The 25,229-nt window shown below is 40.3% G+C and overlaps 1 protein-coding gene across 5 annotated transcripts in view; it reads right to left on the bottom strand.

The window, feature by feature from the left end:
* The window catches only part of AFF4 (ALF transcription elongation factor 4), a 52,488-nt gene that overhangs the window by 6,278 nt on the left and 20,981 nt on the right, over positions 1-25,229 (bottom strand). For all 5 annotated transcript variants that reach the window (XM_053376718.1, XM_053376721.1, XM_053376719.1 and 2 more), the window contains 17 exons: positions 24,554-24,640; positions 21,369-21,405; positions 19,315-19,363; positions 17,791-17,811; positions 16,848-16,902; positions 16,230-16,267; positions 15,792-15,954; positions 13,620-14,543; positions 8,449-8,537; positions 7,423-7,657; positions 4,279-4,376; positions 3,383-3,446; positions 3,092-3,228; positions 2,776-2,847; positions 2,194-2,287; positions 1,863-1,906; positions 731-951 (listed from right to left, as the gene is read on the bottom strand). In XM_053376718.1, coding sequence (XP_053232693.1) covers positions 731-951; positions 1,863-1,906; positions 2,194-2,287; positions 2,776-2,847; positions 3,092-3,228; positions 3,383-3,446; positions 4,279-4,376; positions 7,423-7,657; positions 8,449-8,537; positions 13,620-14,543; positions 15,792-15,954; positions 16,230-16,267; positions 16,848-16,902; positions 17,791-17,811; positions 19,315-19,363; positions 21,369-21,405; positions 24,554-24,640 — 2,428 coding nt within the window. The remainder of the gene's footprint in view (positions 1-730; positions 952-1,862; positions 1,907-2,193; positions 2,288-2,775; positions 2,848-3,091; positions 3,229-3,382; positions 3,447-4,278; positions 4,377-7,422; positions 7,658-8,448; positions 8,538-13,619; positions 14,544-15,791; positions 15,955-16,229; positions 16,268-16,847; positions 16,903-17,790; positions 17,812-19,314; positions 19,364-21,368; positions 21,406-24,553; positions 24,641-25,229) is intronic.

Raw genomic sequence — 25,229 nt, 5'->3', positions numbered from 1 at the left:
TATATGTGTGTGTATAGATAGATAGATAGATAGATAGATAGATAGATATATTCAGCTGTCTGCAGTCGCTCCCCATTCGTAGAATGCTCTCTCCATTATAATGATAGCGCTGACAAAACTCCCTGGGGAGAGCATTCTACGAATGGGGAGCCACTGCAGACAGCTGAATACATGAGCTGTAACAATGGGGATGGAGCTGTCTCCTAACATCCACTGGCCTTACAGGCTGGTCCTCCAGACAAGTGAGAGTCTGAAGAGGGTTTCATCTGAATGAGCTTGGAAACGCTCCCTGTGATCTGACAAGACAGGGTTCCTGCTTGTAGGAGGGTTTCCAAGTGTGTTCTACTGAATGAGCTTAAAACCCACTTCTGATCTTTGTGCATCTGAAGAGTAGCTTGCACGCTTTGGGATGAAGCTTGACTCTGGCAGCAGCCCCCATTTTGCAGCTCAAGTGCTCCAGAAAATGCCTGAGGATGGCTTCTTAGGGGCTCAGTGTTATTGGTTTCAGTTATTTAATTTTCCTCCTTCTTTCCCCCCTTTTAAAGTGTATGGGCTGGGGAGAGGCACGGGTCTCTTGAGGTCATGGAATGTACTAACGAAAGTACAGACATTTTACAGTCTTAAGTGAACCAGTACCAGCAATAATTTAAGTACTGATTTTTTAAAAAAAATTAAATGTCATAGTCTATGTGACTAGACCTGATGGTAGATTAACGCAGCCAAGTCTTACCCTTTTGCTCTCTAGCAAGCTGATCAGCTTGGTCCCAAATTTCAGTGGCATACAGAAAATTGGATGTAACCTGGACATAGCTGGCTGCCATCTGGTGTATCCGTTGTGGAATAGTAACTGAAGATGTGCTCCCTGAAGGGTTGGTTGACCCTGAAGAGTAATTTCCTGAATTTCCCGGAGACAACTTCGGAGAGACTGGAGACGGCATGCTGACTGGTTTGCTAATAATTAAAAAGATCACACACATTTGTTTGCCACCATCAACATTAAGCCAAACATTAAGAGAAGGTATGTGATACTGACAAAGTTATGTAATATTAAAACTATATTCTGACATTCACTCTATAGGGACAATTAGAACTATTAAAATTGACATCACCCATTACTTATAGATCTAATTCAGCACATATCACATTGTGCACAGTCCAGGATGCTAGATATGGGATTAACCACCCATATAGCATCCATTTGCATTCATACAAGCTGACGCAGAGGGGGCTAAATTTTCCTGGAGGTTTATGTAACACTACATACAAAAATATTGCCAATATGTTATTGCTACTAGACCCAAGTGTGCAAACTCTTATTTAAACCATGTAGCACTTCCAGTAAGTGCTACGAGTAATATTAATGTTGTGGTAATCTTGTCAGTTAATTATTAGTGTGTTTCCCTCTCAATTTGTGGGAGACTGAATACAGTCCTTTGAGAAATGGAAATAAATCATGAAAATCTGCATGTTTTTCTAGAAGGGAAAAATGTCTATCACATTAAAGCCTCAGAATGCAACAGTGCACAGACCCTTAGAGAAAATGAAGGAATATCAGAGAACACAGAAACCACCACTTATCTGATGATGATCCAAGTATCAACAGCTAGATTTCTCATTTTGGTTGTATCCAACAGTGCTGTTCAACTGACTGGGAGGATAGTAATTTTCAGTATTTCCTCCTGCTGCTGCACTAAACCCCAAATCTGCTCCAGAAGCTTGTGTGGCTTTCCAGAGACGACTATGGAGCACAGAATGGAGGAGTAATTGCTGAAAAATGCTTTCCTCCCTGTTCTGCTGACGAAAGCCTTTCTGAATGGCATCATTGGATACAACCCAGTATTGTGTATAAAAGAAACACTTACCTTCCCATACCAGGTGATGGTGCTTGAGAATTGTTATAGGAATTCTGTTGAGGAAGAACAACCCATTCAATAAATTGTACAATAAAATCTGGAAAATACAGCAGTCACCAAGTATGTTGATGCCAGATGTCAGGGATAATGGGAGTTATTATTCTTCATTCAATTTATTAGTCACCTAATACAAAATGTCTTTCTTACACAATTCATCAAGTTTAACTACACAGCCCCCCCCAAAAAAACCATTCCTGCATAGAGAAGCATGATGATCACAATGAATAACCCTTTGGGTTAGGCAATTTCTTTCCAAAGCTACAATGAACATGTTTTTTACCTTTAGATGTTCAGTCAATGTCTTGGAATACTTCAGGGCACTCTCCTTCTTCAGTTTGAAAAGTCTTAAGTATAACAGGGACTGGCATCTAAGACTAGTAAAAGAAATAACACCATCACTTTAATTATTATATATATAATTTTCTTGTTATGAAATTGTGCAAACAAATAATAAAACACGACATGAGTAACCAAAAATCAGTCTGGGGGGTGTAAAATAATAAATGTATTATTTTATAGTACATAATAATGAGGTGACTACAGTAAGCTAATTATTACTTTGGAATATTGCCAATGGCAGTACAAATAATAACAGCTATGTGATGGGAAATGTACAGTGCACTTCTGTAACATAACCAGGAGTATTAGAACAGTTGAATTCAAAGAAGATTAAAGTGATACTAAATCCCAAGTAGAAGTGTGGACTTCTCCTTGACATCTTGAAGAGCTGTTACTAGTCAAGAACAAAAAGTATTTGGCTAGATAGTAAGCTTTGGATTTTTTCCTTATTACAAAATGTATATTATACAGGTATAGTCTGCCTTCAAAGCTATTTAACTGTAATTGCTCAAACTGTACATACCACAGCACTGCTAGCCTTTTGTCTGCTGCAGTAGCATCTGGTGCTGAGTAATTCTTCAGTTTCATAGTGTACCTGCAACCAAAAAATAATGTAAGCAACTGTCAGGTCAAAACATTCAATTCTTATTCACAATTCTTTAATGAACAAATGTGAGGTTTGTGCTTTATTCTTTGTGCCAAAAAATCTGCAGTTAACCCCAAGTTGAAAAATACCGAGAGTGGAATATTTTTGTTCAATGTTTTACTAAGGCACTCACGCCACAGCTCCTAATCCCCATTTTGATGACAATGCTTGTTGCATGTTCTGTATCACTTACTTGATCAGCTCCACAGTTTCCGAATACATAGGGAACGGGGACTTTGATTCCTGAGCATTTTTCTCTAATGCATTCCCACATTCAATGAACGACACGACGGCATCAAGGTAGTACACAGCTTTCTCAAACCTGTCAGACTAAAGAAATATAAAGCCTTTTGACAATCAACTCATAAAAGTGAGGATTACTACTACAGTGTCAGGCAAAATAGTGGGGGGGGGGAGAGAATCATGCCAACCTAGGACAATAAGCAATGCCTCTAAGTAAACAACAGTTTAGCATTTTCCTTACCAATGCATCGGCATTGTGCTTTAATTTCTTTGCTTCTTGCAAGTAGTGATCTGCTGAGTAAGTCCTGCAACATAAAATAAAAACCTATGAGACTGATAATATCAGAGCAGTCTTATCCTTTGGTGCCTCTCCCATTTATGAAGGAGCTCTAAGCTGCTCTGGCAGCATGCAGGATACAGTGTAAGAAGCCCTAATTTCCTGGCCTGACAATGCTCACAACACACCCCTCCTGCACTGGCACAATGCATTGCATCCACACAGTGGCACTTTGGCTTACAATGTGTTCTCACTGTACTGGAGCAAAGGAATGACATTTGGTTTGGTACTGGTTTGGGTCTGTGTTACTGGCTTTGCACAGCAGATACGTAGTACTGGCCTTCAATTCCACAACAAAACATGTTTGGACTGGTGGGCATGGTTTAAGGGAAATGGCCTTGTGGACCAAAGTGGATCTTCTGGCAGGCCAATATTGGGCCGCAGGCTGGTGGTCCCAGTCCCTGATTTATAATGACCGGCAGAAGCTCTCCAGGGTTTCAGGCAGGAATCTTTCTCAGCCCTCCCTAAAGGAAATGTCTGGGATTGAACCTGGGACCCTTCTCATGCAAAGCATATGCTGTGCCCCTTCTCAGGAGAACAGTGTCTTTTTGGGAGGAGAGGGGAACTAATTCAGCTCAGAGAAGATCTGCAGGTTTGCAGAAATAGACAGCATCATGCTGCATTTCACTCCTGGCAGCTGTAACTCCTTGCAACAGATGAGTGCAAAGGTACCCAAACTATCATGTCACAAAGACAGAGCAAAAAGACTAAAATGGACGACACACAGATGTCAGTATAAATATTCATCACACATTCTTGGTAACATAGAGACCAACTGCCTGACTTCTATCTGTTCTCACCTGTCATCAAACACTAGCTTTGCTCTCCGGGACTTCGAGTTATCTGTAGTCATGGTGGAGGCAGAAGGGCAGTTTGCAGAATTATTTAAAAGCTTCTCCTTGAAAGAAGACAGACCACAATTAGTTAAAACACTGATTTTTGGCGAACAAATATTCACTGCTTGTGCTTCACTTGCTGAGCTCAGGCTGGCTAAATGCAATCCAGATGTGTACCGTCATTCATGTTTACCACATATACAGCTTGACCGACACAAGATGTTGCCATATGGACTCCAACAGATTCAAAACACAACACGGGCACCTTTCTATTAGGAACCCAATTGTTATTGTTTGCATATAATTAATTAATACAATTTATTAGGCATTTTCTAATGCTCACATATATACAGCTTTGTTAGGTCTCGTTCTCAGTGCTGTTCCAAACTATGCTGCAGTGGAACTATGCAGGAAGGATCAAATTACAGTCAGGTGCCTCAGCAACGGCTGAATATTGCCATTATGTAACAGTGCAGCATACAACCAAAGATATTCTACTTTCCAGACGAAGTGCAATACTTTTTTCCAAAGAAAGCTACAAGTTCCAGGGTGGCCAAAGTTCTGAAATCTAATAACTACAGCAAACTTTTCAGATGCCCACCATTCTTATTACTGCTCCCACGTCCCCAACAGTTCTCCGTAATCACTGTTATGTCTCGCTCCTTCTTCCAACCCTCCAACAGCTGTTTCCCCTATTGAACTTGAACTTAAAATACATCACAGTGAGGCAGAGGTGCAATGTGCCAACCCTGCTCCTAGGGCTTTTAGCACCTCTCTGTTCCTCCCGTACTTTTGTGCTTGTGAGTAGAGGCGGCAGCAGAGAAGCAGTCTTTCTAGCTGTCAATCTGCCCGGGAAGGGAGGGGCCCAGCTGGGAGGCTGGGGGGTGTCAAGGGCTTTGAGGGCGCTGACCTGTCCCACCCTGTCAGGATTAAAGAGCCACAAGCAGCCAGTGGGGTGGGTCCTAAAGCTCACCAACAGCGAGAGACTCTGGAGGGAAGTGGAAGCAAAAAGAAGGAAACCCAGCAGAACAAACAACTGTGTGTGCTTGTAGGCACAGAGAGAGGGAAAAGGAAGGGGGGGAATGGGCTGATTGGCTGCTGAGAGAAGCAGCGGGGAGAGAGCATGTAAGTGAGAAATATAGAGAAAAACAGCTAGAGGCAGAGAAAGGTATGGAGTGTGAAAGCACGCAAATCAAAAGGTTACAAGGAATGAAACAGAGAGAGAGAAACCTTGTGTGTGCACTTGAACCTGCGAGTCTGCGTGAAGTCACAAGGAAAATGAGAGTTAGAAGGTGTAAAAGGAAGGGAAGGAGCTTCATACAACACAAGTTTAACTGGCTTGTACTTCCTCCATGAGAGGGGAAAAACCAAGGCAGGGGGTTTACAAAGGATCTCTAGTGTTAATTACGCCAATGGCACTGATAAACCAAGGAAACAGAGAAGCATGGTGACAGAAAAAAGAAAAACCCTCTAGTGTGAGACTCCTAAGGGTTCACCTGGAACCGGGTTCACAGGGGACATGGAGAGCAAGAAGCATCACACTGCCCTTTTAATATATGAAGGGAGTCTACAGTCTTCTTTCTATTCAACTTTAGTTTTTCTTTCAATCATCATCTGTATGTTAAATCTGTTTACAAAACAGATAAACCAAATTCTGCTTCAATAATGAAACTCTGCCAACTAGGCTAATGCTTAATAGAACACATCAATGCTACCCTAGCAGGAGAATTATTAAAACCCAGCAGAACTATGAGGGGATACTAATTACCCTAATTTTAAATTGGTCCAGACATGACTCAGTGTAGGCTTAAAAGAAGGGTGCCAAAAAATCTATTAAAAACCAACTCCTGCCACATACACAAGCTCTTTGGAATTTCCCCCGTGAAAGCACTGTTTAGTCCAACTCTACTTGGCTCAAAAAATCAAGACTTTTGCAGCTACATTCCTTGGTGAAATATTTAGCCACTTGTTTACTTTCTGAGGTCCTCCCATTGTCCTAGTTTCTACAAGGCTCTAGTTTTGCTTGAGGCATAAGCAAATTTACTTTCACTTACTAGTTTATCTACTACTACGTTCCTATTAATGAAACACTGACCACTGATGAACAGAAAATCTCTAATTCAGAGAAACATTTGCAGTCTAGGAACTACCGGCATGCAACATATCAACTTTGTTGTCTACTTAAAGGTGTGCTCATGTCCACAAAGGTTCCTCTAACACAGGGTGATACAACTTTTCATATCAAGTTTACTTCAGCATACAATCCACGGGCTGCACACTGCCTTGTTACGTGCGGTGCGGGGAAACAAGGCCAAAATCTGAACCCCCTGCCCAACCAGCCCTTGTGCAGCCTTCCCAAATCCCAGTAAAAGGGCGCTGCACTTTGGGAAGGAGCTGTGAGGCTCTGGCAGGGTCCTAGAGTCCTCCTACCTCATTCCCAAAGCTGAGAAAGCACTAACTAGGATTTAGAAAGGAGATGAGAAGACTCTAAAAACCCTGTCAGAGCCCTCACACCTTCTCCTTTGCAGGGGACATCAAATGTTGCCGGGGGAACACCAAAAGGCATTGCGGATCATATACACCCCTGGGCCACACATTGGACCACCCTGCTCTAACAGGTATCTTATAAACTCCAAGCTGTCGTGTCTCAATTAGAGAACTCAAAAGCTGTGAAATTCTAGCCTTAGCCAGACAAAACAGTCAAATACTCCTACAATGTCTGAGTGGAAAACAAGCCCCTCCCTCTGACATCTAAAAGCATATAGCATGAATGTCTGCAAAGAGGAACCCTTTGTGCTTACAGCTGTACTAACAAAGGCATCCATGCAACCTGAAATTCTACTGGTTCCAGATTACATGGATGCCTTTGCTGGTACAAGAGTACACAGGAAGGTTACCTCCTTGCAAACGTTTGTGATGTAGGCATGGACAAGAGGGCAGGCCAAGCTAGCATGCGTATGTCAGGTCAGTCAATGCAGCCCTGCTCCCATTTTTTGTTCAACATGTAAGGGTTTCTTTTGAAGAGGGCTTATTTGCTTGGTTTTACAAAAAGTGCAAACGAAAGCTTATGGACAATGGAAAACTATGATGGAAGTATAATCTTTTTACCTTTGCTTCCTTGGTATTACTTGAGGCCTTCCCTTCAGTCTTCTTTTGTTTAGAAGAGCTACCTTTGCTGCTGCTACTCTCCTTGTTATTGTTACTGCTCGATTTCAAGGAAGATGACTGACTGACGGTTCTCTTCCGGGACCCATGCTCTTGCTTGGAATCTTTCTGGGTGGCTGGGGTTGTGGCTGGAGACGGAAGAAGATCCTTCTCCTTAACAGCACTCTGCTTTGATGATCTGCCCCACAGGGAAGGGAAAAAAATATTAACCAATGCAAGTTACTGCAACCATGAACCTATGGAAACCTATTCCATGCTTCAAGTGCCACTAGCAAAAATATCCCATGTAAGAATGAAGAAAATATGGCAGCTCTAAAAGTACAACATTAAACAGAAAAACCAACCAATCGGAGCTTGTGACACCCCTGTCCCCAGATGTTGTTTGATGCAAATGGTTAGAGATGATGGGGGTTGTAGTGCAGCAACATTTGGAGGGCTACAGGTGCCCCCCGCCCCCGCTTTACAGCAACGGTGGTCAAACAGTGGCCCACGGCCATTTTGGGACAGGTGCCCAAAGCATTCTCAGAATTCAAATATGCCCACTGTTTGAAAAAGGATGGTGACCCCTGATCTAAAAAGGTAGAGATAACGAACTATGATCCAGAAAGGTGCCCACTTACAAAAAAATTGGAGCTCTTATAAGCTGTCTCTTCAGAATGGACAAATTGCAATTTAAACTACCAAATGTTGTATGTGTGGTGGGACATTTGACATGGCAGCTTTTTTATAAGAAATACTTGCTAAAAGCAGGTATACATTTCCCCCCTAACTTTACCTTTGAAGAAGTGCTGTGTCAACCCAAAATTGAGATTTCTTTTAAAGAAAGCAATCTGACAATTCTGCAGGGGTAACTGATCAAACAAAAACTGGAACTTTGTGTGCAAATGGACCGCTTTTAAAACTGTGTGCTCTGAGCAAACCTTCTGCTTCATGCATTTCGGATCTTACATAGTGTAAACAGGCACTCACTCTCTGTTACTGGAAGTTTTGTGCGCTGAAGGAGCCTTTTCTTCTAGTTTAGTTTTCTTGCTTTCAACGCCTCGGCTTTCCTCTGCATTCTAAAATGAAACAACCACAAAGTTTGATGATCTCACATTAAATAAGTGCAGCTATCTTTCACAGACCACCACAATGATTTAACAAGCCACTTACAGGATTAAGATAATAATACAGCAAGTAATAAAAACATTCCCTGCAGGAACAGTACAAGATAATGTCAATAAACCTTACTGACAAAATGAACATAAGGCTGAAGTATTGTAGATGTCATACTCCTGCAATACAAGGAGATCTAAGTGTGGCTTTAATAGCTTCATGCATGCAAAAATGTGACAGCTCAGTTTACTCCCACTATAGACTGTCAAAACAGCAACTGGTCTTGTCATGCTGACACAAGAGTCTCTATACTGGATCTCACCAGCGAAAATTTATTCCTATTTACTATGCTAAGAAATGTGCAATTTAAAGACTTACTTTAATGTTTAGCAAAATACACATTTACTATTTGTAAACTGCTCCTTGTAAATGCACATGTTAAACCTTTCATAGCAGAAAAAAATGAAACATTAAATTACTTTTTAAGGGTGTTCATTAATATGGTAAAAATATAAATGAAATAATATAAATGTACTAGGTACTGTGCCCCTGCTCACTCCGCTTACCAAGCCCCTGCCATTCCCCCCCCCATTAAGAGCCTAGAGCTTCCCCTTCCCCTCGTATTTTGCAGAACCCTTCATTTCCTTGCTTTCACCTTTAACCCCATGCCTATGCTTCCTATTACCTCCTTTTTGCCACCCCATTTTCACATTCCCTCCTTTTTTCCCTTTACTCTTCCCACTTTTTCAGCTCTCTCTTGAACACAGATCACTCAATATCCATGCCTTCTTCTCCTATTCTGCAGCTCCCTTGGAGCACACATCCCATAATGATACATGCTACTGCATCTTTTAGATTAACAGAATCGTAAGGAACTAGCCTGTCAGCTTGTTTAGTGAGGGAAAGTTAAATTCAGTTGAAGGATGTTGTCCAAATATTGGCGTATCTTCTAAATTACTATATTGAATATGGAACTTCAATAAGGCAACATGCGGTACCAAGGGTGAAATGCTTTGTGGGAAGGTACTGTGGAATATTTGAGGGATCTATATCACATCAGGCAGCCAAGGAATGGAAGAGGAAGAAGGTTAAAGCAGCCATTCCTCCCCCCTCATTGCTTCTCTCTTCTCGCTGTACTCAAACAACGGCAGAAATTTAAAGTAAAGCAGGAATAGAGGGTCACTGAAATGAAGTTTTAAACAACATCAGAGGTTTAAGTAAATCAGGAAGAAGGGCACACTGAGGTGTTTAAGAAAACCCCAACTCCTAATAGTTTTAACATGGAGAAATAGCAGATAAGGAAAATAGAGAAGAAAACACCAAAAAGTTAATGCAACAGAACCTTTCCCAGTTTCATTTTCACTGTACTCAAAACGTTTCAAACTGCCACTCTACTCAAATCTCTGCCACTGTTTAAAATCACCACTTTCCCCCCTCAGTTTGGTTCCATCTCTGCTTTACTCAAACCTCTGCTGTTGTTAAAGCTTCCATTTTCCTGTGTGTCCATCTTCTGCTTTCTTTTTTGCTCCTTTCTTCTATCCTGATTTCATGCAAATCCAGGATTGTGATTTCATGCAAATCGTCCCATAGGGGTTATTATTTGACTTCATGCAAATAAAGGGTTGTGATGCAGCACTACAAGTCTTCAAATATATGTAATATATATAGATTTCAAGTCTGGCATGCAAAACTGGAAAATAAGTCAGAATATGCATGAGCTGGTTTAAAGTTGGCTTTTGAATCCTGTTTATTTGGATCCCATTAACCATGGTTCTCAGTTCACATAAAATTGAAAACTATGATTAACTGCTTGTCTGAAGGAAGAAGTCAAGAGGCAAGAAAAGAGAGAAATTGCCAATGCACCAAGCTCATACATGTCCTGACTTATTAACCCAGGATTTGGTCATGCAAACACAGCCACCGTAAGAGGGATGTGCCTGCTAATTTGCTATCTGGCCTAACTTGCCCCACTGGCTCTTAATTGATTTAAATTACTCTTAAGATCTCTGCTGTTTGCCGTTCATGAAACTTGTAGGAGACTGGTGGAACCTCTGGTAATTCCCAGTCACCTCCGAGCATGGGCAATGAAAGCTGAGTACTCCCTGAAGGCAAAGGGAATGCTAGCCAAGAATTGGTCCAATGTGAGTTGAGGGCTCTGGAAACACTGGCAAAGACAGAATACAGGGAGACAGGAGAAAGAAGAGTTTCTGGGAACACTGCAGCATGTATGTTCTGTTTTGTAACCACCACCACCACCACCGCGAAAAAGTGGAGGGTATCTGGTGGGCCAGTGAAAAAAGGCTTGGCAGGCTGGTTATGTGACACTAGTTCTAGTCCCCTCCCCCACTTTAAAAATTACTGTTGTCTGAATTACTGTTGTTTGCAACAAATTATTAAGGTGTAGAGATATAGGAAGATGGCCACATCATAAAGTATTGGGAAATAGCAGCGATCCCTTTGGGGCTGAGCTTGATGATTTCAACATCTCTCTCTCTCTTGCTGTTTCTGGCCTGCACTGGTGCTTAGTCCCATGTAGTCTTAGAAGACTACGAAGAATCTTTTGTAGTGAGGAACAGTTGGAAGTTAGTAAGTGTTTGAACTGGAATGCAGCAATGTTCTCCTGCCTCCTTTGTTTATACCTTGGCTTATTACTCTGACATATGATGCGTCTATTAACGTCATTTTGTGATAAAACATGGCTTTTAAAAATACATACATATAATAGTATTGCTGTTAGACTGGGCTTCACAAATGACTAACAGAAAGGAATGATGCCAGTCAGTTTGTAAATTCCTGATTTTGAGAATTTTCGAGACGTGCCTTAAACACTCTATAAAAATCTTATTAATCCTAATTACCCTTTAATGCAAGATTGTGCATATAGTTGCTGAGAGGATTTTGGCAACAGCTGTGACACAACTGATCCAGTTTAAATTTAGTGTGCCCCACCAACAGTCACAATAACAAGAATAACTAGAATTATTTAATGAAGCCTTTTACACAAGAAAAATGGGGGGGGGATTTTACTGTTAGAATTCATATATATGAGAAGTGGAGTGTGAACACTTTGCGCACTCATTCAGGTAATATTTTGCCCCACTTTTAAAATTAAAGGCAAAAGAACTAAGTGTACTTAAATTGCGGGAAGACAGTCAGAACAAACAACTGGCAATAGCCAGTGTTCAATATTCCCCAGGTGTGCTTTGCTACTGGCATGGGTCCAATTACACCTACAAGGATATTCCTGGGCACCAGGTTGGCGACCACAGTTAAAAAACATCTGCCTTAGTTCACAGTTAATATCATTTCCATTTCTACTGCATGTGTTTCTCCTTCTTGCATACTGGGACAAGTGAATTGTTGTAAGGACAGGCTACAGTCAAGCAATGCAGTTGAGATCATAGAATCGTAGCATTGAAAGGGACCCCTAGAGTCATCTAGTCCAACTCACTGGCGAATAGACATTCCACTGCAGTGACAGCAAGCTAGATTTAAGACACCATTTGGTGCCTAGCTAATACACCTGAGTTTCTTACACTGACCATAGGCATCACTGCACAGTGGTCATTCACTTATTTGGCGGGACTTCCCATTACTCCTGCAGCCTTCCCCCAGGTCCCTCCCAATTTGCTCCACAGGATCCCCCAACCCCCTGGAAAAGATTATGGAGGGATGCAGAAGATGTAGGGAAGGAGAATCTGGAACTTCTTCTGCCAACAGTGCCTGCTCTGCTGTTGGACAGATGCCACTGGATTTCACCCAAGCCTCTCAATCCTTACTGTGCTGCTTTTTCCTTCCCAACTTTTAAGACACTTTGAGCCCTCGGAACAATAGCTAGCTTAGCTGTGGATCAACTATCAAGAGGGAATGGTTGAAATGCATGCCATTAATTCCAAACAGATGGCCATATATTTGTTCCAAATACAGCATAGTTTTTAACATGTATAACTTTCTTAAGACACCACAAACTCATTGGTTGTGTAGCTGCTTTACTATAGCCACTGCACACTGACAAACTTCCGAAGTCTTATCTTGGGTCTGCTAAACATTCACAAAAGAAGAATCACCAAATAAATTTTCAACCCGAGCCTACAAGTGTGATTAAGGCTCCTTTGCGTAACTTTCAGGCGGACACTTTTATCCATGTAAACAGGGCATCTACTGGCATGATGCCATAAAGTTGCAAAACTCTATAATGCAAGAAATGGATAAGATCACACAAGCCCATTTTCTTACCAACACAGGACTACATGTAACAATTAAATCTTCTCAGCATGTATCTATAAACTATGTATGGGGTGTAGTTTGCCATATTTCACTACCTTCTAAACCGATTAGCTTCCAGTTTAGCACATAGATTATTGGCTAATGGAGATCTTGCTCCATTCACATTAAAGATCAAGCAAATACATTTTAGTCAGACTACTTACTGACTGAAGCACTACTGGCAACATTTATAACCAACCACAGAAATTTGAGGTGAACTTAAATGCAAAAATCACATTGCAATGGCCCAGTTTGCATACTATAGTAAACATATTTAGTGGTTTGGATCATTTCCTCAGTATTACATCCAAACAAGGAGATCATAATAAATCAAGAACAAAGCTTGGCTTCACAAGATGAAACACTAAGTCAAGGACTATGGTTTGTAGCTCCCACTAAAAAGAACAAAGCAGAAGCCATATGCATGCTCCTGGCAAACTTTTAATTATGGTTAAACAACAGGGAAAGCCAGATATTGCTGGACTTCAGTTCCAATCAATCCTGACTACTGGCCATGCTGGTTGGGGTATGAGTTACACCTACTGCTAGTTTACAGCAATATGCAAATATTGCAACTGAATTATAATGTTTTCTTATTCTTTTGTTTAACTTTTTTCTTTTCTTCATGGAAGTGACCTTAAAACTAAAATTAAAAATGCTAAATCAGTTCATTACATTTTCCTACACAACTTTGATTGCACAGAGGATACTAGGTTTTGAAAGACTACTCCCTTAACCCTCCATTTAGATGACACTAAAACGACATACTGAAAACTGACCTGACATAACTTATGCTTCCGCTTGCCCTTGGTGGAACCTTTCTCGGAGGATGTTTTCTGGGGCTCCCTTGGATGCTTCTCGGACACATTCTTCCTCTCAACTTTTGATGGGTCTGTGTCTTTGTAAGGCTTCCCTGGTATTCTGGTTAAGAGGCTCAAGTCAATCTTCACAATAAGGGGATACCTTTCATCAGGATCACTGAGGGGTGAAAGGAGTTCCTTCTCTTCCATAGGAGAGAACATTCGTTGCCGTAAAAAGCTGTCATCCTCCTCCATGGAGGGTTTAACAGGAGTCCTATTGCTCTCAGAATATTTGGGGGTTTGTGATGAAGGAGGCAAGCTTTCATTCTCATCAGAATCAGAGGATGAGGTATCTGTTTCTATGAATTCCTTGGATTTCTGGGAGGACTTGTTTGCAACCTTGCACTTCTTTTTCTCGGTTGTAGGCCGAGGTGAAGATTTGGGCTCCTTCTTTATGTTGGGCTTTCTAGAGCCTTTTGTGGCTGCCTTGTGTCTGTTAGAGGGTATATTTGTTGTCATGTCCACTGGAGTTTCACTTTCTATTTTCAGCCCCCCTCTGGGCTCTTCCACAGATGGTTTGTCTGTCTTTTTGGGCTGTTTTTTACCTACAGTCCTCCTTTGGGTCATGCTGTCACTCTGAGCAGGTGACTTTTGTCTGCCCCGATTGCTCTCTGATCCTTTCTGGCTGGTTTTTGAATCTCTCCCAGGAGTGGAAGAAATTGATTCTTTAGATCCACTCTGATCTGCATATCCACCCCCTGTGCTCTGATCTCTACCCTCATTTTTGTAGCCTTGTGTTGATGGGATGTTACTGTCCACAGAAGAAGCTGGTGATACTTTATGCGGATTCACCTTGTTCAGCCAGTTGTCCAGCTGCCACTTGTTCGTTGGAGGTGGTTCCGGCTAAAGAAAGAAAACAGGGAATCTTAAAAGTCAATACCTACATTCCCTCCATTTCCCGAGTGGCTAACAAGCTGAACCAAAGAATAAATAATAAACATTTTATTCCAAGCTTGCAAATTTGGAACATGGCCATCCATTATGCAGTTTACTCCTCTGTTGCTATAGAAAATTGAGGAAACTGATTTAAGTATGTAGTCTCTCCAGCCTAGCCATGTCACAACAGGAGAGGGGGGCTGCCACAAGGTGCTAGGTTTTCTTCATCAAATTGCAGCGGGGGCAGCGTGCCACTTATCTACTCATCTGGGATCAATTGCTCCCCTGCTCAGGGCAGCAGATTATTGTCAAGCTGCATGGCTGACTTAGTTAACTGTAAAACAAACAAGTAGGCCCTGCAGCAAAATGTTAAAAAGATATCCCACTCCCTGGGAACCACATTAGCAGGAGCCTTAAATAGGAATACTATGGAGGCCCCAGCCAGCATAGAGCAGAAGCCATGTTCTGGCTGGCTGACAGTTTTATTGCTCTATAGGTGGTAGTGGTGCCTAGAGAGTGGGAAATGGGAAATTCATATTTTCATCTCCTTCTGCTTGAAACACACCTGCATATGTCAGTGAAGGGAATTTTTTAACCTCATGGCACACATGCTCCCCAACACTAATCCCCCTCTCCAATATAGTTTTAAGCTGCTAGGCATGAGCCCTTTGCCTTACATTTCTCTCCAAATTGCCAATGTAATATTCCAGGTCTTGACTGCAGACTAAATCATCATCATCATCATCATTTTTAATTTGTATTAAATGATTCACAGCCTGCCTAACTTCTGGTCCACTTGGCCCCTTTTTGTCCCATTCCCAAGGACGGAAGCAAGAAACTGCTCACAGAAAACAATGGTGATTTGCTTCATTGTGATAGGCCAGCAAGGTGGAAACAAGAACAGGCGTTCAGTGTGAACTCAGATGATCTCCCTATAGACAATGCACTAAGCATTCCACAAGTCCCAGAAGCTCAGAGGCCATGCTGGATTGTGTTTCTATGTATACTTCTGAACACATAGGAAGTCCTGTTCCACCTTAATTCTTGGATATGATTGCTTCTAAAATGAAAGAAGATCAATGAACATTAATAAGCTGGATATAAACAGAGCATAGTCTCCAACATTCATATTTCCCCTTTTGTCACGTTACTGCTGTGCTATGGACACATATGGGAAATATGAAGACCACATGCAAGGGAGGAAAAAAATCGTACCTCAGGAGACGCACTCTGGGATGGCTCATTTGCCTCACTGTCACTTGAACTACTTTCACTTTCAGAGTCGGAACCAGAACTGCTCTCCGATCCGCTATGGCTGCTTGAGTCATCTCTAGAATTATCGGCTCCTTCACTTGTATGCTGGGAAGGTTCAGAATTACTGGGGGACAAAGGTAGAACAAAAATCAAAGGAAGCTATAGGATTTTATCCATAGTTACTTTCAAACTATGGATAAAATAATTTATGCATAAGGCTATTAAGAAATATTTTAATGTTTAACCCAACCAGTTGAAGACCCATGGCAATTCAATTGAAGATGAAATCATAATTGGCTCTTGCTTTAAACAGATATCTTAATTCCCCACAGTTAAATTCTTACAGCACTACCAGTTCAACATAGCTTTATAATGCCAGGTGTATCAACCAATATTTACCTTCCAGGTGTACCTCTTGGCACAGTCTTATCAGAATCCTATAATTGAAATAAAGGATCCAAACTAGAATTAGTGTCCTTGTAACAGGTATAACACACTCAACAAGGGTACTGGAAAAACATATTTTGCTGTCTTTCACTGACATGAACATTATCCATCTATAAGAATGAAAACTAGGGAAAATATTGCATAATTGGCCAAAGTTTACAAGCAACCTATGGACAAACATAATATGAGAGCCATCAGCCATCCTAGCAGGGTTATACTATTTCAAATGTTGTTTGACAGGTTTTGAATGTCAATTGGCATGTTCATTTGCAAGTATTTTTCTCCCTTTCACTTGCAAAGCAGCCCAGCCAGCCCTTCCTACACTCTCAAAACTGAGAGCCAGCATGATGTAGTTGTCCAGAGAACTGGACTAGGAACTGGGAGCCCAGGGTTCAAATTCCCACACTATTTTAAAACAGTGTATTAGCTGCTTGTTTCTATTCATTTTTAATTTTTGCCTTTTTAAATGTTGTGCTTTGTATTACTTATTTTGATGGTGCTGTCAGCTCCCCTGTGTAGCTTGGTAGAAAGGCAGGACAGATTTTTTTTTTAAAAAAACACAAAAATCACCTGCTCGACATCACTGTCTTCGCTGCTGCTGATTTTCAAGTCATTTATAAGGACGCTAGGAACAAACAGAAAAAGGAATGGTTTGGTGTGTGGTTTTTTACCAAATAATACCGTACTATCCTAACAATTTAACCTAATTTGTGATGATTGCCATTAATTGTCCTCCCTTTACATAATGGATTGACGCTCCGTTGAAGAAGCATACTGAAAATCCTGAAATGGCAACCATTACAAGGGCAACAGAAGAAATTAAGACACTTAACATCTTTGTGGTGGGTGACAAAATGCAATGAGCAGATAGGCTCAAAAGAGCTGTTATATTAAGTAGCATAGTTGTCCTGATGGAACAAGGAAAACACACAAGACATTGAATCACTGTAGGAACACTGAGTGGGGCACCATGCAAGTCACATATAGGCAGAGAAGAAGGAGAGCGCTGTGGGCCTGAATTAAGCAGAATCCTATCCCAATTAACAAGGTTAGGGAATTCATAGGCACCAGTGCAATGCTGCTGCTGCAACCACCACCACCCATTAATACTATACTGAAAATGCAGTCATCAAGTGCAAAGGCCAGTACATCACAGACAAAATGTACTTTGAAAAAAGCTAAGACTAAACTTTTAAGAGCATAGACTGTGCGTGACCACACAACACCAAAAAAGTAGGAGACAGGGAAACTAAATACAGAGTAGGCTTCATAAATTCTGGCATAAATTAATGGTAAGTCATTTTTAGTTTTACCATTTGCTTAAGAATCACTGCTATATTTTTAAAACATAATTCAAGGATATTAACTTGAACTCTTTCATGCTTTACTATGAACTCTCCAAGAGCTGGGCTGTGAATTAACATTCTGCATATAACGAAATACGAATAAAATTCTTGCATTAGCAAGAATTTAAAAGCAACACTTGACATCAGTAACAAACATAGCATCTTACTTTGTCTGGTTTGATTCACACCTGGGGGGGGAACAGAAATATGGTTTAAATTATTCAACCTTCTGGGTAGTTCTGCAGTAAAATAAAAGTTGCTTGGCAATGTTAGCTTGCTATATCTAGTTTACAACTATTCATGCAGCTGAATGATGTTCATCTAAGGTATTGGTTCCCAAACTGGACGGTACTGCCCCCTAAAGGGCAGTGGGATTACCAAGGGGGCACTAGGAGAAAGTTGGGCACTCCAGGTGATTCTCTCCAAAAATGCTGATTGCTTATTATTTAATGAAATGAATTTGCAGTTGCAAGAAAATGAGGTCCGTTTTATTAAGGCCAAATATGCCATCTCTATGTTTATTTCGAATACAGGATTTTTCTAGATTGTAAGCTCCTTGAGCAAGGACTTGCCCTCTTATTCCCTGCATAGTGCTGGGTACATGGATAGTATTACCAAGAAAAACTAACTATTATACATTATTTCCCAAGTTAAGTTGCTGAATAAATTCAGGGGAGGGAGATGTGCTAACTCTCAATACTTCTGAAGGTCAGTTAGGAGGTCTGACATTCTGCTCAGCATGCTTTTCATCACCCTCTGAGCAAACATGACAATAGAGGTCCCAGCTTAGAACTAGAGAGGAACTGGGGTTCATCCTCAAGCTTAGAAGCACAAGACAAAAATTGAGGTGATCTTTCAGAAGAAGACTGGGGTTATCCTTTTGGTGCTGGGATACCAAAGTCCTTAGTATATCTCAACAGCCCAGTGCCCAATCAATTCTATGTTCTCCCTCAGCTTCAGGTTTGGAGCAAAATTGGGGACAGACTGACTGCACAATTGTTCTGGGCTGCCAAGGTGATCTAACTGTTTTCAAATCCCAGTGCAATTGTGGGAATACTCAATATGCCATCTATGCTAGGCCTCCATAGCTCAACGGAGTAATGCTTCTGAATACCAGTTGTTGGAAACCATAGGAAGAAGAGTGTTCTTGTGCTCAGATCCTATTTGTTTCCCACAGGCTTCTGGTTAGCCATAGCTGGATTAGATGAGCAGGATTGGAGGAGATGGTCTTTGACATTGAACAAAGCAATGTCATGAACAAAGGACAGATGGGGAGGGCCTGGAGATCACAAAGTTAGGCTTTGCTACTCAAGCTAAGCAAAAATTGTGTAGCCTTGACCATAATAGTCCCCCTTCGTCAAGTGTAAACCACGTTCTTTTATGGCTGTGAAGTACTGAGAATTAAGTGCACCTGGGTATATAAAGTTCAAGTGAAAGTAAATGTGCAGTAAATAATCAAGAAGCAGCACTCAAGATTTCATGTTGAATTACTAACCTGATTAAGAAATCCCATCACTCATAAACATATATTGAAAGTGAGCATATTAAAAGTAAACAGATGTACTATGCAACTATATAGATTTTCTGTCTGTAGCAGTTCCATCTCTATGAATCAATATGGCCATTTCCATCATATATATTTTCAGAATATTACTGTAAATATTGCAAAGAAAATTATAGGACATACTTACGATTTAGACTGGTGGACATTAGATGTTTTTGATGAAGAATTGTATCTTTCTGGAGGTGAGAAAGATAAAATAATTGCTGAACACTAAGTTACAAAAACATATACATCACCCAAATGATATATATGGAGGCAAGCATGACTCAGATGCAGACTGCAAGAGTATTCAGTAGCCCTTTCTTTTGTGACTTACATGCTAAACTTACTACTGTACTCTAGCTATGTCTTCACCCGGTTTCTAAAAAAAAGGAGAGTGAAAGACTAACAGTAAATCAACTACTGAATTCACAGTCTAGGAAGTGATTCAATAGTTTGACTTGTTTGTTTTACAAATATAAACAAGTTCTTCCCTTAACATAAAGTACATATTGTTCCAGACAAAAAATGTGCTGTTTATTATTTCACACAGCTACTTAATGATTTGGCTAGTAATGCTGTTATCTTAGCAGCAGTTTCATTATCACCCCTGCTTGCAGAAGGTGAGCAATGATCCTTTTGTTCTCAAAGGGAAAAGTAATATGCAACATTTCAAAATACCTCATCCTATCATGTTTCCTAAAGTTAAAATATCACATGCTTCAGACCTAGTAACTATCATCACAAGCCTAACAATGTCTTTTCAGAAGTAAATCCTATTTTAATCAATGGGGTTTACTTCTAGGGAAACAAGGTTAGGACTGCAGCCTAATGTAACTTTTGAGCTTCTTTGCTATCTCAATGAGAAAATGTTTACACTTTGGGGATTTGAGTCATGCAATGGTTTGAAGAAATTGGACAATGTTAGCAATTCATTGGTCAATGCAGCAACTGTGTTGCCACCAGAAGAAGGCCTACCATTTTCAGGAATCACTTGAACAGATGGAAGCAACTGACAACAGACCATATAAACAGAGTGGTGCTTTTTGAGAGGGAGGGGAAACAAGATGCACTTGTTATGGATCAGGAAACAATGCACACATTTGTTGGAGGTTCTGATGCAAGATACAAATACTAGGTTGGGGCCCAGTGACCTTTTCAAGTTCACTTTTCCAATAAAATTCTTCTAATAAAACAAGAAGAGCAGCAAGAAGAGTTGAAACCGGTGCTCGAAAATGGAAATAATCAAATACTGATCATCTGCCATTCTAACTGCTGGTATAAAGGCCAGTTAATCTTAGAAATAACCAATCTGTCTGATTCAGATGTCATTCACATGTAATAAAGCAACAATTATCTCATACTATAGAACCCTGTGAGGAAGGAGGGGAAGTAGTTTGCAAGCTTACAGACGTGTGCCGAAATGCCAAACTAATGGTTTGACAATCAGCTCTGTGCCATCTAAATGGAGTCACAGTATATGAATAACTACTTATGCTTTTACAACTTAATCAATTAGTTATCCTAGTTACAGAAGACATTAAGTCAGATGTTGTGAATTAAATGGTGCAGTCCCGTTTCATTCACAGTGACTGCATTCCTAGTCATAATTATTATTTTGGAGAAAGTCAGTTCTTAAAAAGAACGGCCTTTGTTTAAAGAATGGAAGCACTCCAAGGGCAGAGAATAATAGAAATTGGCACAGTCTCACACAAGCTACAGAGACAGGCAAGGACTGCTCTGAGTTATGTCCCAATAAGGGAAACACAAGTAAGCTAGAAGCGAAGCTGTTCTGTTACTTATCCTTCTCACCTAGAGATTACTTTAAGCTCATTCTCCAGGGTGCCTTAACCAGCTGAACTTCCTTAATTCTCACAAACAGGAGTTATGAAATCATTCAGAGCATAATGGCAAAGATTTCTCAAAATGCGGTACAACTTTCAAAGGGAACAAAAATAACAAGCACTAATTCTCAAATCAAACCTTCCTAGTACAGTAAGCACACACACACAAAAATAGATAAAATGAGAACACATTCTGATTCAGGTCTTTTATTGAGCCAGGCATCCTAGCCACAAGACCAGAAAAACTATCAATAGAACTTTTCTTCAAGTAAAGCATCCAAAAGAGAATTTTACTGTAAATTCTTTTTTTAAAAAGAACAGAGAAATAATTCAGTACATAATATAAACACACACTTACTTTGTTCTCCAGTGCCAAAATTAGATTGCTGAGCTTCCTGTAAAAATACAAAAAGGTTACTTATCTGTTTAACAGAGACTCCTAAAAGAGGAAGTGCTTTAGTTGTGCTTGTGCTTGATTATTTAAATTTTAGAAAAAACTACAACAATTCCTTTGAAGTGTTATCCAAGCCTATCTGAATCTTCCCCAGACTTTAGAGCCAAGAGAATCCTAAAATCTGATGCCTTCTTTCCTATGGTTTAAGGCACTGATCACATGCTAAAGTTTCTCATCCTTTTTTCTTTTTTTAATGAACACACACAGTGGTGTCCCCCAAACATGTTTTTAAATGCAACCCACTGAATATGAATTTAAAGTGATGATAGTTGACTATTGGAAAGGAAAAAGGAAATGCCTACTTTGCACATTAGGCTAGGGCTTCTTCTGGATCAAGCTTCCACTTCCAAATTCTGAGGTTACCACTTTTGTGCTACATGACTCATGCCATGCAGTCATTTATACAAGCTAACATTTATATAATGCCAATTTACAACTACAAATGACAATTTACAGCTATTGCATGTAAGATAAATATCTACACTGGGCAGCCACATCAGTCCTGGGCCTAGGGATTCTCTACAGAGGTCAGCTGCAGCCAGACGTGAAGGAGCAGCAAGAGATAATCAGAGGAACATCTGGAGAGCTAATGCTGTAACACCAGCCTATTCCATCTCCCAATATTTGATGTTCTCCTAAGGATGAGTAAACTGCAGTAGGGAGATGTGCAACTGCCACCACCAAAGAAGTGGTTGTGCAGTCCAGAGGGTACCAAGATGCCGGTGAGTTATCTAAGTCTGATTTGTCAGCTTCTAGTGGGGAGTAAGAAGACCTCATCCATACCAGCTTAAGCCCGACACTGTGTGAGTCCCAGAATGGCCAAATACAAATTACAGGCACAATTTATATGAAGGAAACAAAGAAGAATTGATTTGCTTTCTCCATTACATTTTCCAAGAGTTGTCCAGCACTGTTGTTCTGACTAGTGACTAGACAACTGAAGTCCAGTTCAGATGAAAGGCCACTGGAACCCTCAGCCACAAACTGCAACAAATTTGGATACCACTGACTACGTGGGACAGAGTAGGAGACACAACACCAGAGTGTTTTCACTCCAACCCACAGGGTTGATTACAGAAGGTGGTTTGGGGGGATTGGACTTCTGCATGAGTCCAAGGAAGTTGGTCCATGCAGTCCTGCAGGGTTTCTTTATATCCTAAGTAGTATCTAACATATATATGAAGCTGCTGGGTGATGCACTCAAGGCAACTGTAATAAACAGAATCCAGGTAAGATGAAGATGCTATGATTGGACAGTTCTGAGGCCTAGGAATTAGGTGTTTTGGATTGTTGGATTGTTTTGGAAGGTTGCTGGCCTCTTCAAAAGAGCAGGTCCTGCTTCTAGGGTATTCCTTGATTACACTTTATCACTTGAGTCCCAAGTGTCTACAGTAGTGTGGAGTGCATTTTCCCGCTCAGATTACTTTTCCACAAAGGATCTCTTCAGCATTCTACCATCATCATGGGGGCAGGCCTTTTCTGTTGTGCACCCCAGCTTTAGAACTCCCTGCCCTTTCCAATTCAGCTTCTATGCTTCTGTCACTTAGACATCAGCTCAAAACCTGGCTGCTGGCATAGACTTTTGGTAACTGATTGGTAACATATGTTCAGCTGAAAGATGCAAAAAAATGCTCTGCTTTTTGTTACTTTGTTATGGTTGTTCTACTGAATAACTATTATCCATCGTGAGTTCTTTGAATTAAAAATATACATTAAAATGTACTTTAAAATAGCTAACAAACATGTACTAGTCTTCTGTGTGCCAACAGATGCCTATGTTAATCAAGTATGGTAAGTAAACAGCATGAAAGAAATAAAGTAATACAACACACACTTTCTTCTAAATAGTCTCTCTACAGAAGTTTCCATGCCTGGAGGTGATTCATATTTGTCATAATCATGTAGGTACTACATACTGTGTTTATGCTTGATTACATGGAACCAATGAACCTTGGACTTTCCTTTTCAAGAACAGTAGAAAGAATGCAATCATAAAACTAATCTATTGCCATTGGTAACCGTCTAATATGACTTTGAGAAATTCACTACTGCCAGCGCTTCATGTAGTTATATGAAAAATTGAAGTTGAATAACAGAGTCTATTAAGGACTAACAAACACTAGGTTTATGAAATAACATATTTATGTAAGTAATAAACCTTTGCCCTAGGCAGCACCAGAAACCATGTGCCAAGAATGATACAATTTTATCATGTTTGTCTCTTCAGGATATGTTAAAACATGATACTGAAAAAAATACCTGCTATAATCTTTTGATGAGTTGTCAGAAAGTCTTTCAAGCAAAGGATATTAGAGTTTTCCCACAACATGATCTCTCTTAACATGGAGAGATCACTCTGTCACAAACTAATATTTGAACTGAGTAAGAATGAAAGCAAATAGCACAGCAACATTTTTTTTAAATAAATGCTACAAAACAGGAGCATTTTGAAGAAGTCCTGCCTTCTTTGGATAATTTTAAAGTCCTCTTGCTTGATAATTTCTGTACATTTCTAGCCTCCAATATGCATATACTGTAGACAGCTACTGGGGTATTCGTAGGAGACAAGAGTTTACCTAGGAAAAGGGTTTTCTTAAGCATCAACTCAAGTCACCTGCTCAATACAAATTGCTGTTGATAAACCTCACAAATCAACCCAGGATCACTATTGTTGAAGTGGCTGCACCAGATTTTAAGATGTCTAAAAGAACACAAAGTATTGTGTATGGAAACAGCATAGCTGGAGCTTCCTGACAGGAAGAGAATTTGAACAATTCATATGACCTAATGTTCTGAATGCATGAAATAACATGCCTGTTAAAAAGGGTATGTAAATTTGTTCTAGATGAAAGAACAGGACACAATTATAATAAGTTCAATATGAAAGGCAAACAGAGTTAAGGAAAAATAAAGCCAAAGCAGAAGTTTCAAGCAAATAATATAACATGAAGCCAATAAAAACAAAGAGTGAACAATGCTGTAATAATTATAATTAAATTATGAAAATCCTGATCCACAAAAGGTAGCTTCTTTATTTTAGAATCAGCCAACTGCCGCATGCAATCATGATCTTTCTGTTATCCACTGACCTTTGTTGGGAATGGAAACTTTGAAGGTTCAGTTTTGCAAGGTGTGTGAATAGCTGTCAATGGCGGTGGCCAAATATGGGTCATCTCCTGTTCGGAACACAAACCAAAGATTCCAGAAACCATTATACCTTTAACTTAATGCAAACCAAAAAGCACAGCTTACAAGTGTTTTAAATTAAAATAAAGATGCCAATTCATGTAACAAGATTTACTCTTCTCCTGCCCCCTGCAGTCTCCTGTCCCCTACTGATTGACCGGAAGGTTCCCCAAATGCTCCAAAGTAGATTTTACAGGGCTGCAGGGGAAAAGAGAAAGGGTGGGTTGTCCTTGCACAAGCCAAAGTATTTGCTTTACTACAACGCTATCAATGACCAATCCCAACAAAACTTTGTGATCAGAGAATTAAAAAATAATTGTTAGCCTTGTGAACAGGGATAAATTGAACCAACTATGGGTGGAATCCAATGAATGTTGTTCTACTGATAAAAGGCATCCATCAGGAAAAAAGAGCTCGTTCCTTGCATTCTCCCTTGGTCCCATCAAGGGTCGTCACTCGTCATCACCCCGCCCCCCAAAAAATGGGGGTCTTCAAAGGAGAGAATGAATTGTCTCCCTCACTGTCCTGCTGGTATATGTCACTCTTCAGAATAGTAACACCCATGGGGATTCTACTTCA

The sequence above is a fragment of the Podarcis raffonei genome, chromosome 2 (genome assembly GCF_027172205.1).
Source record: "Podarcis raffonei isolate rPodRaf1 chromosome 2, rPodRaf1.pri, whole genome shotgun sequence".
Classification (NCBI taxonomy): domain Eukaryota; kingdom Metazoa; phylum Chordata; class Lepidosauria; order Squamata; family Lacertidae; genus Podarcis; species Podarcis raffonei.
The sequence above is the reverse complement of the archived record's forward strand: the minus strand, read 5'-3'. Positions and strand labels throughout refer to the sequence as shown.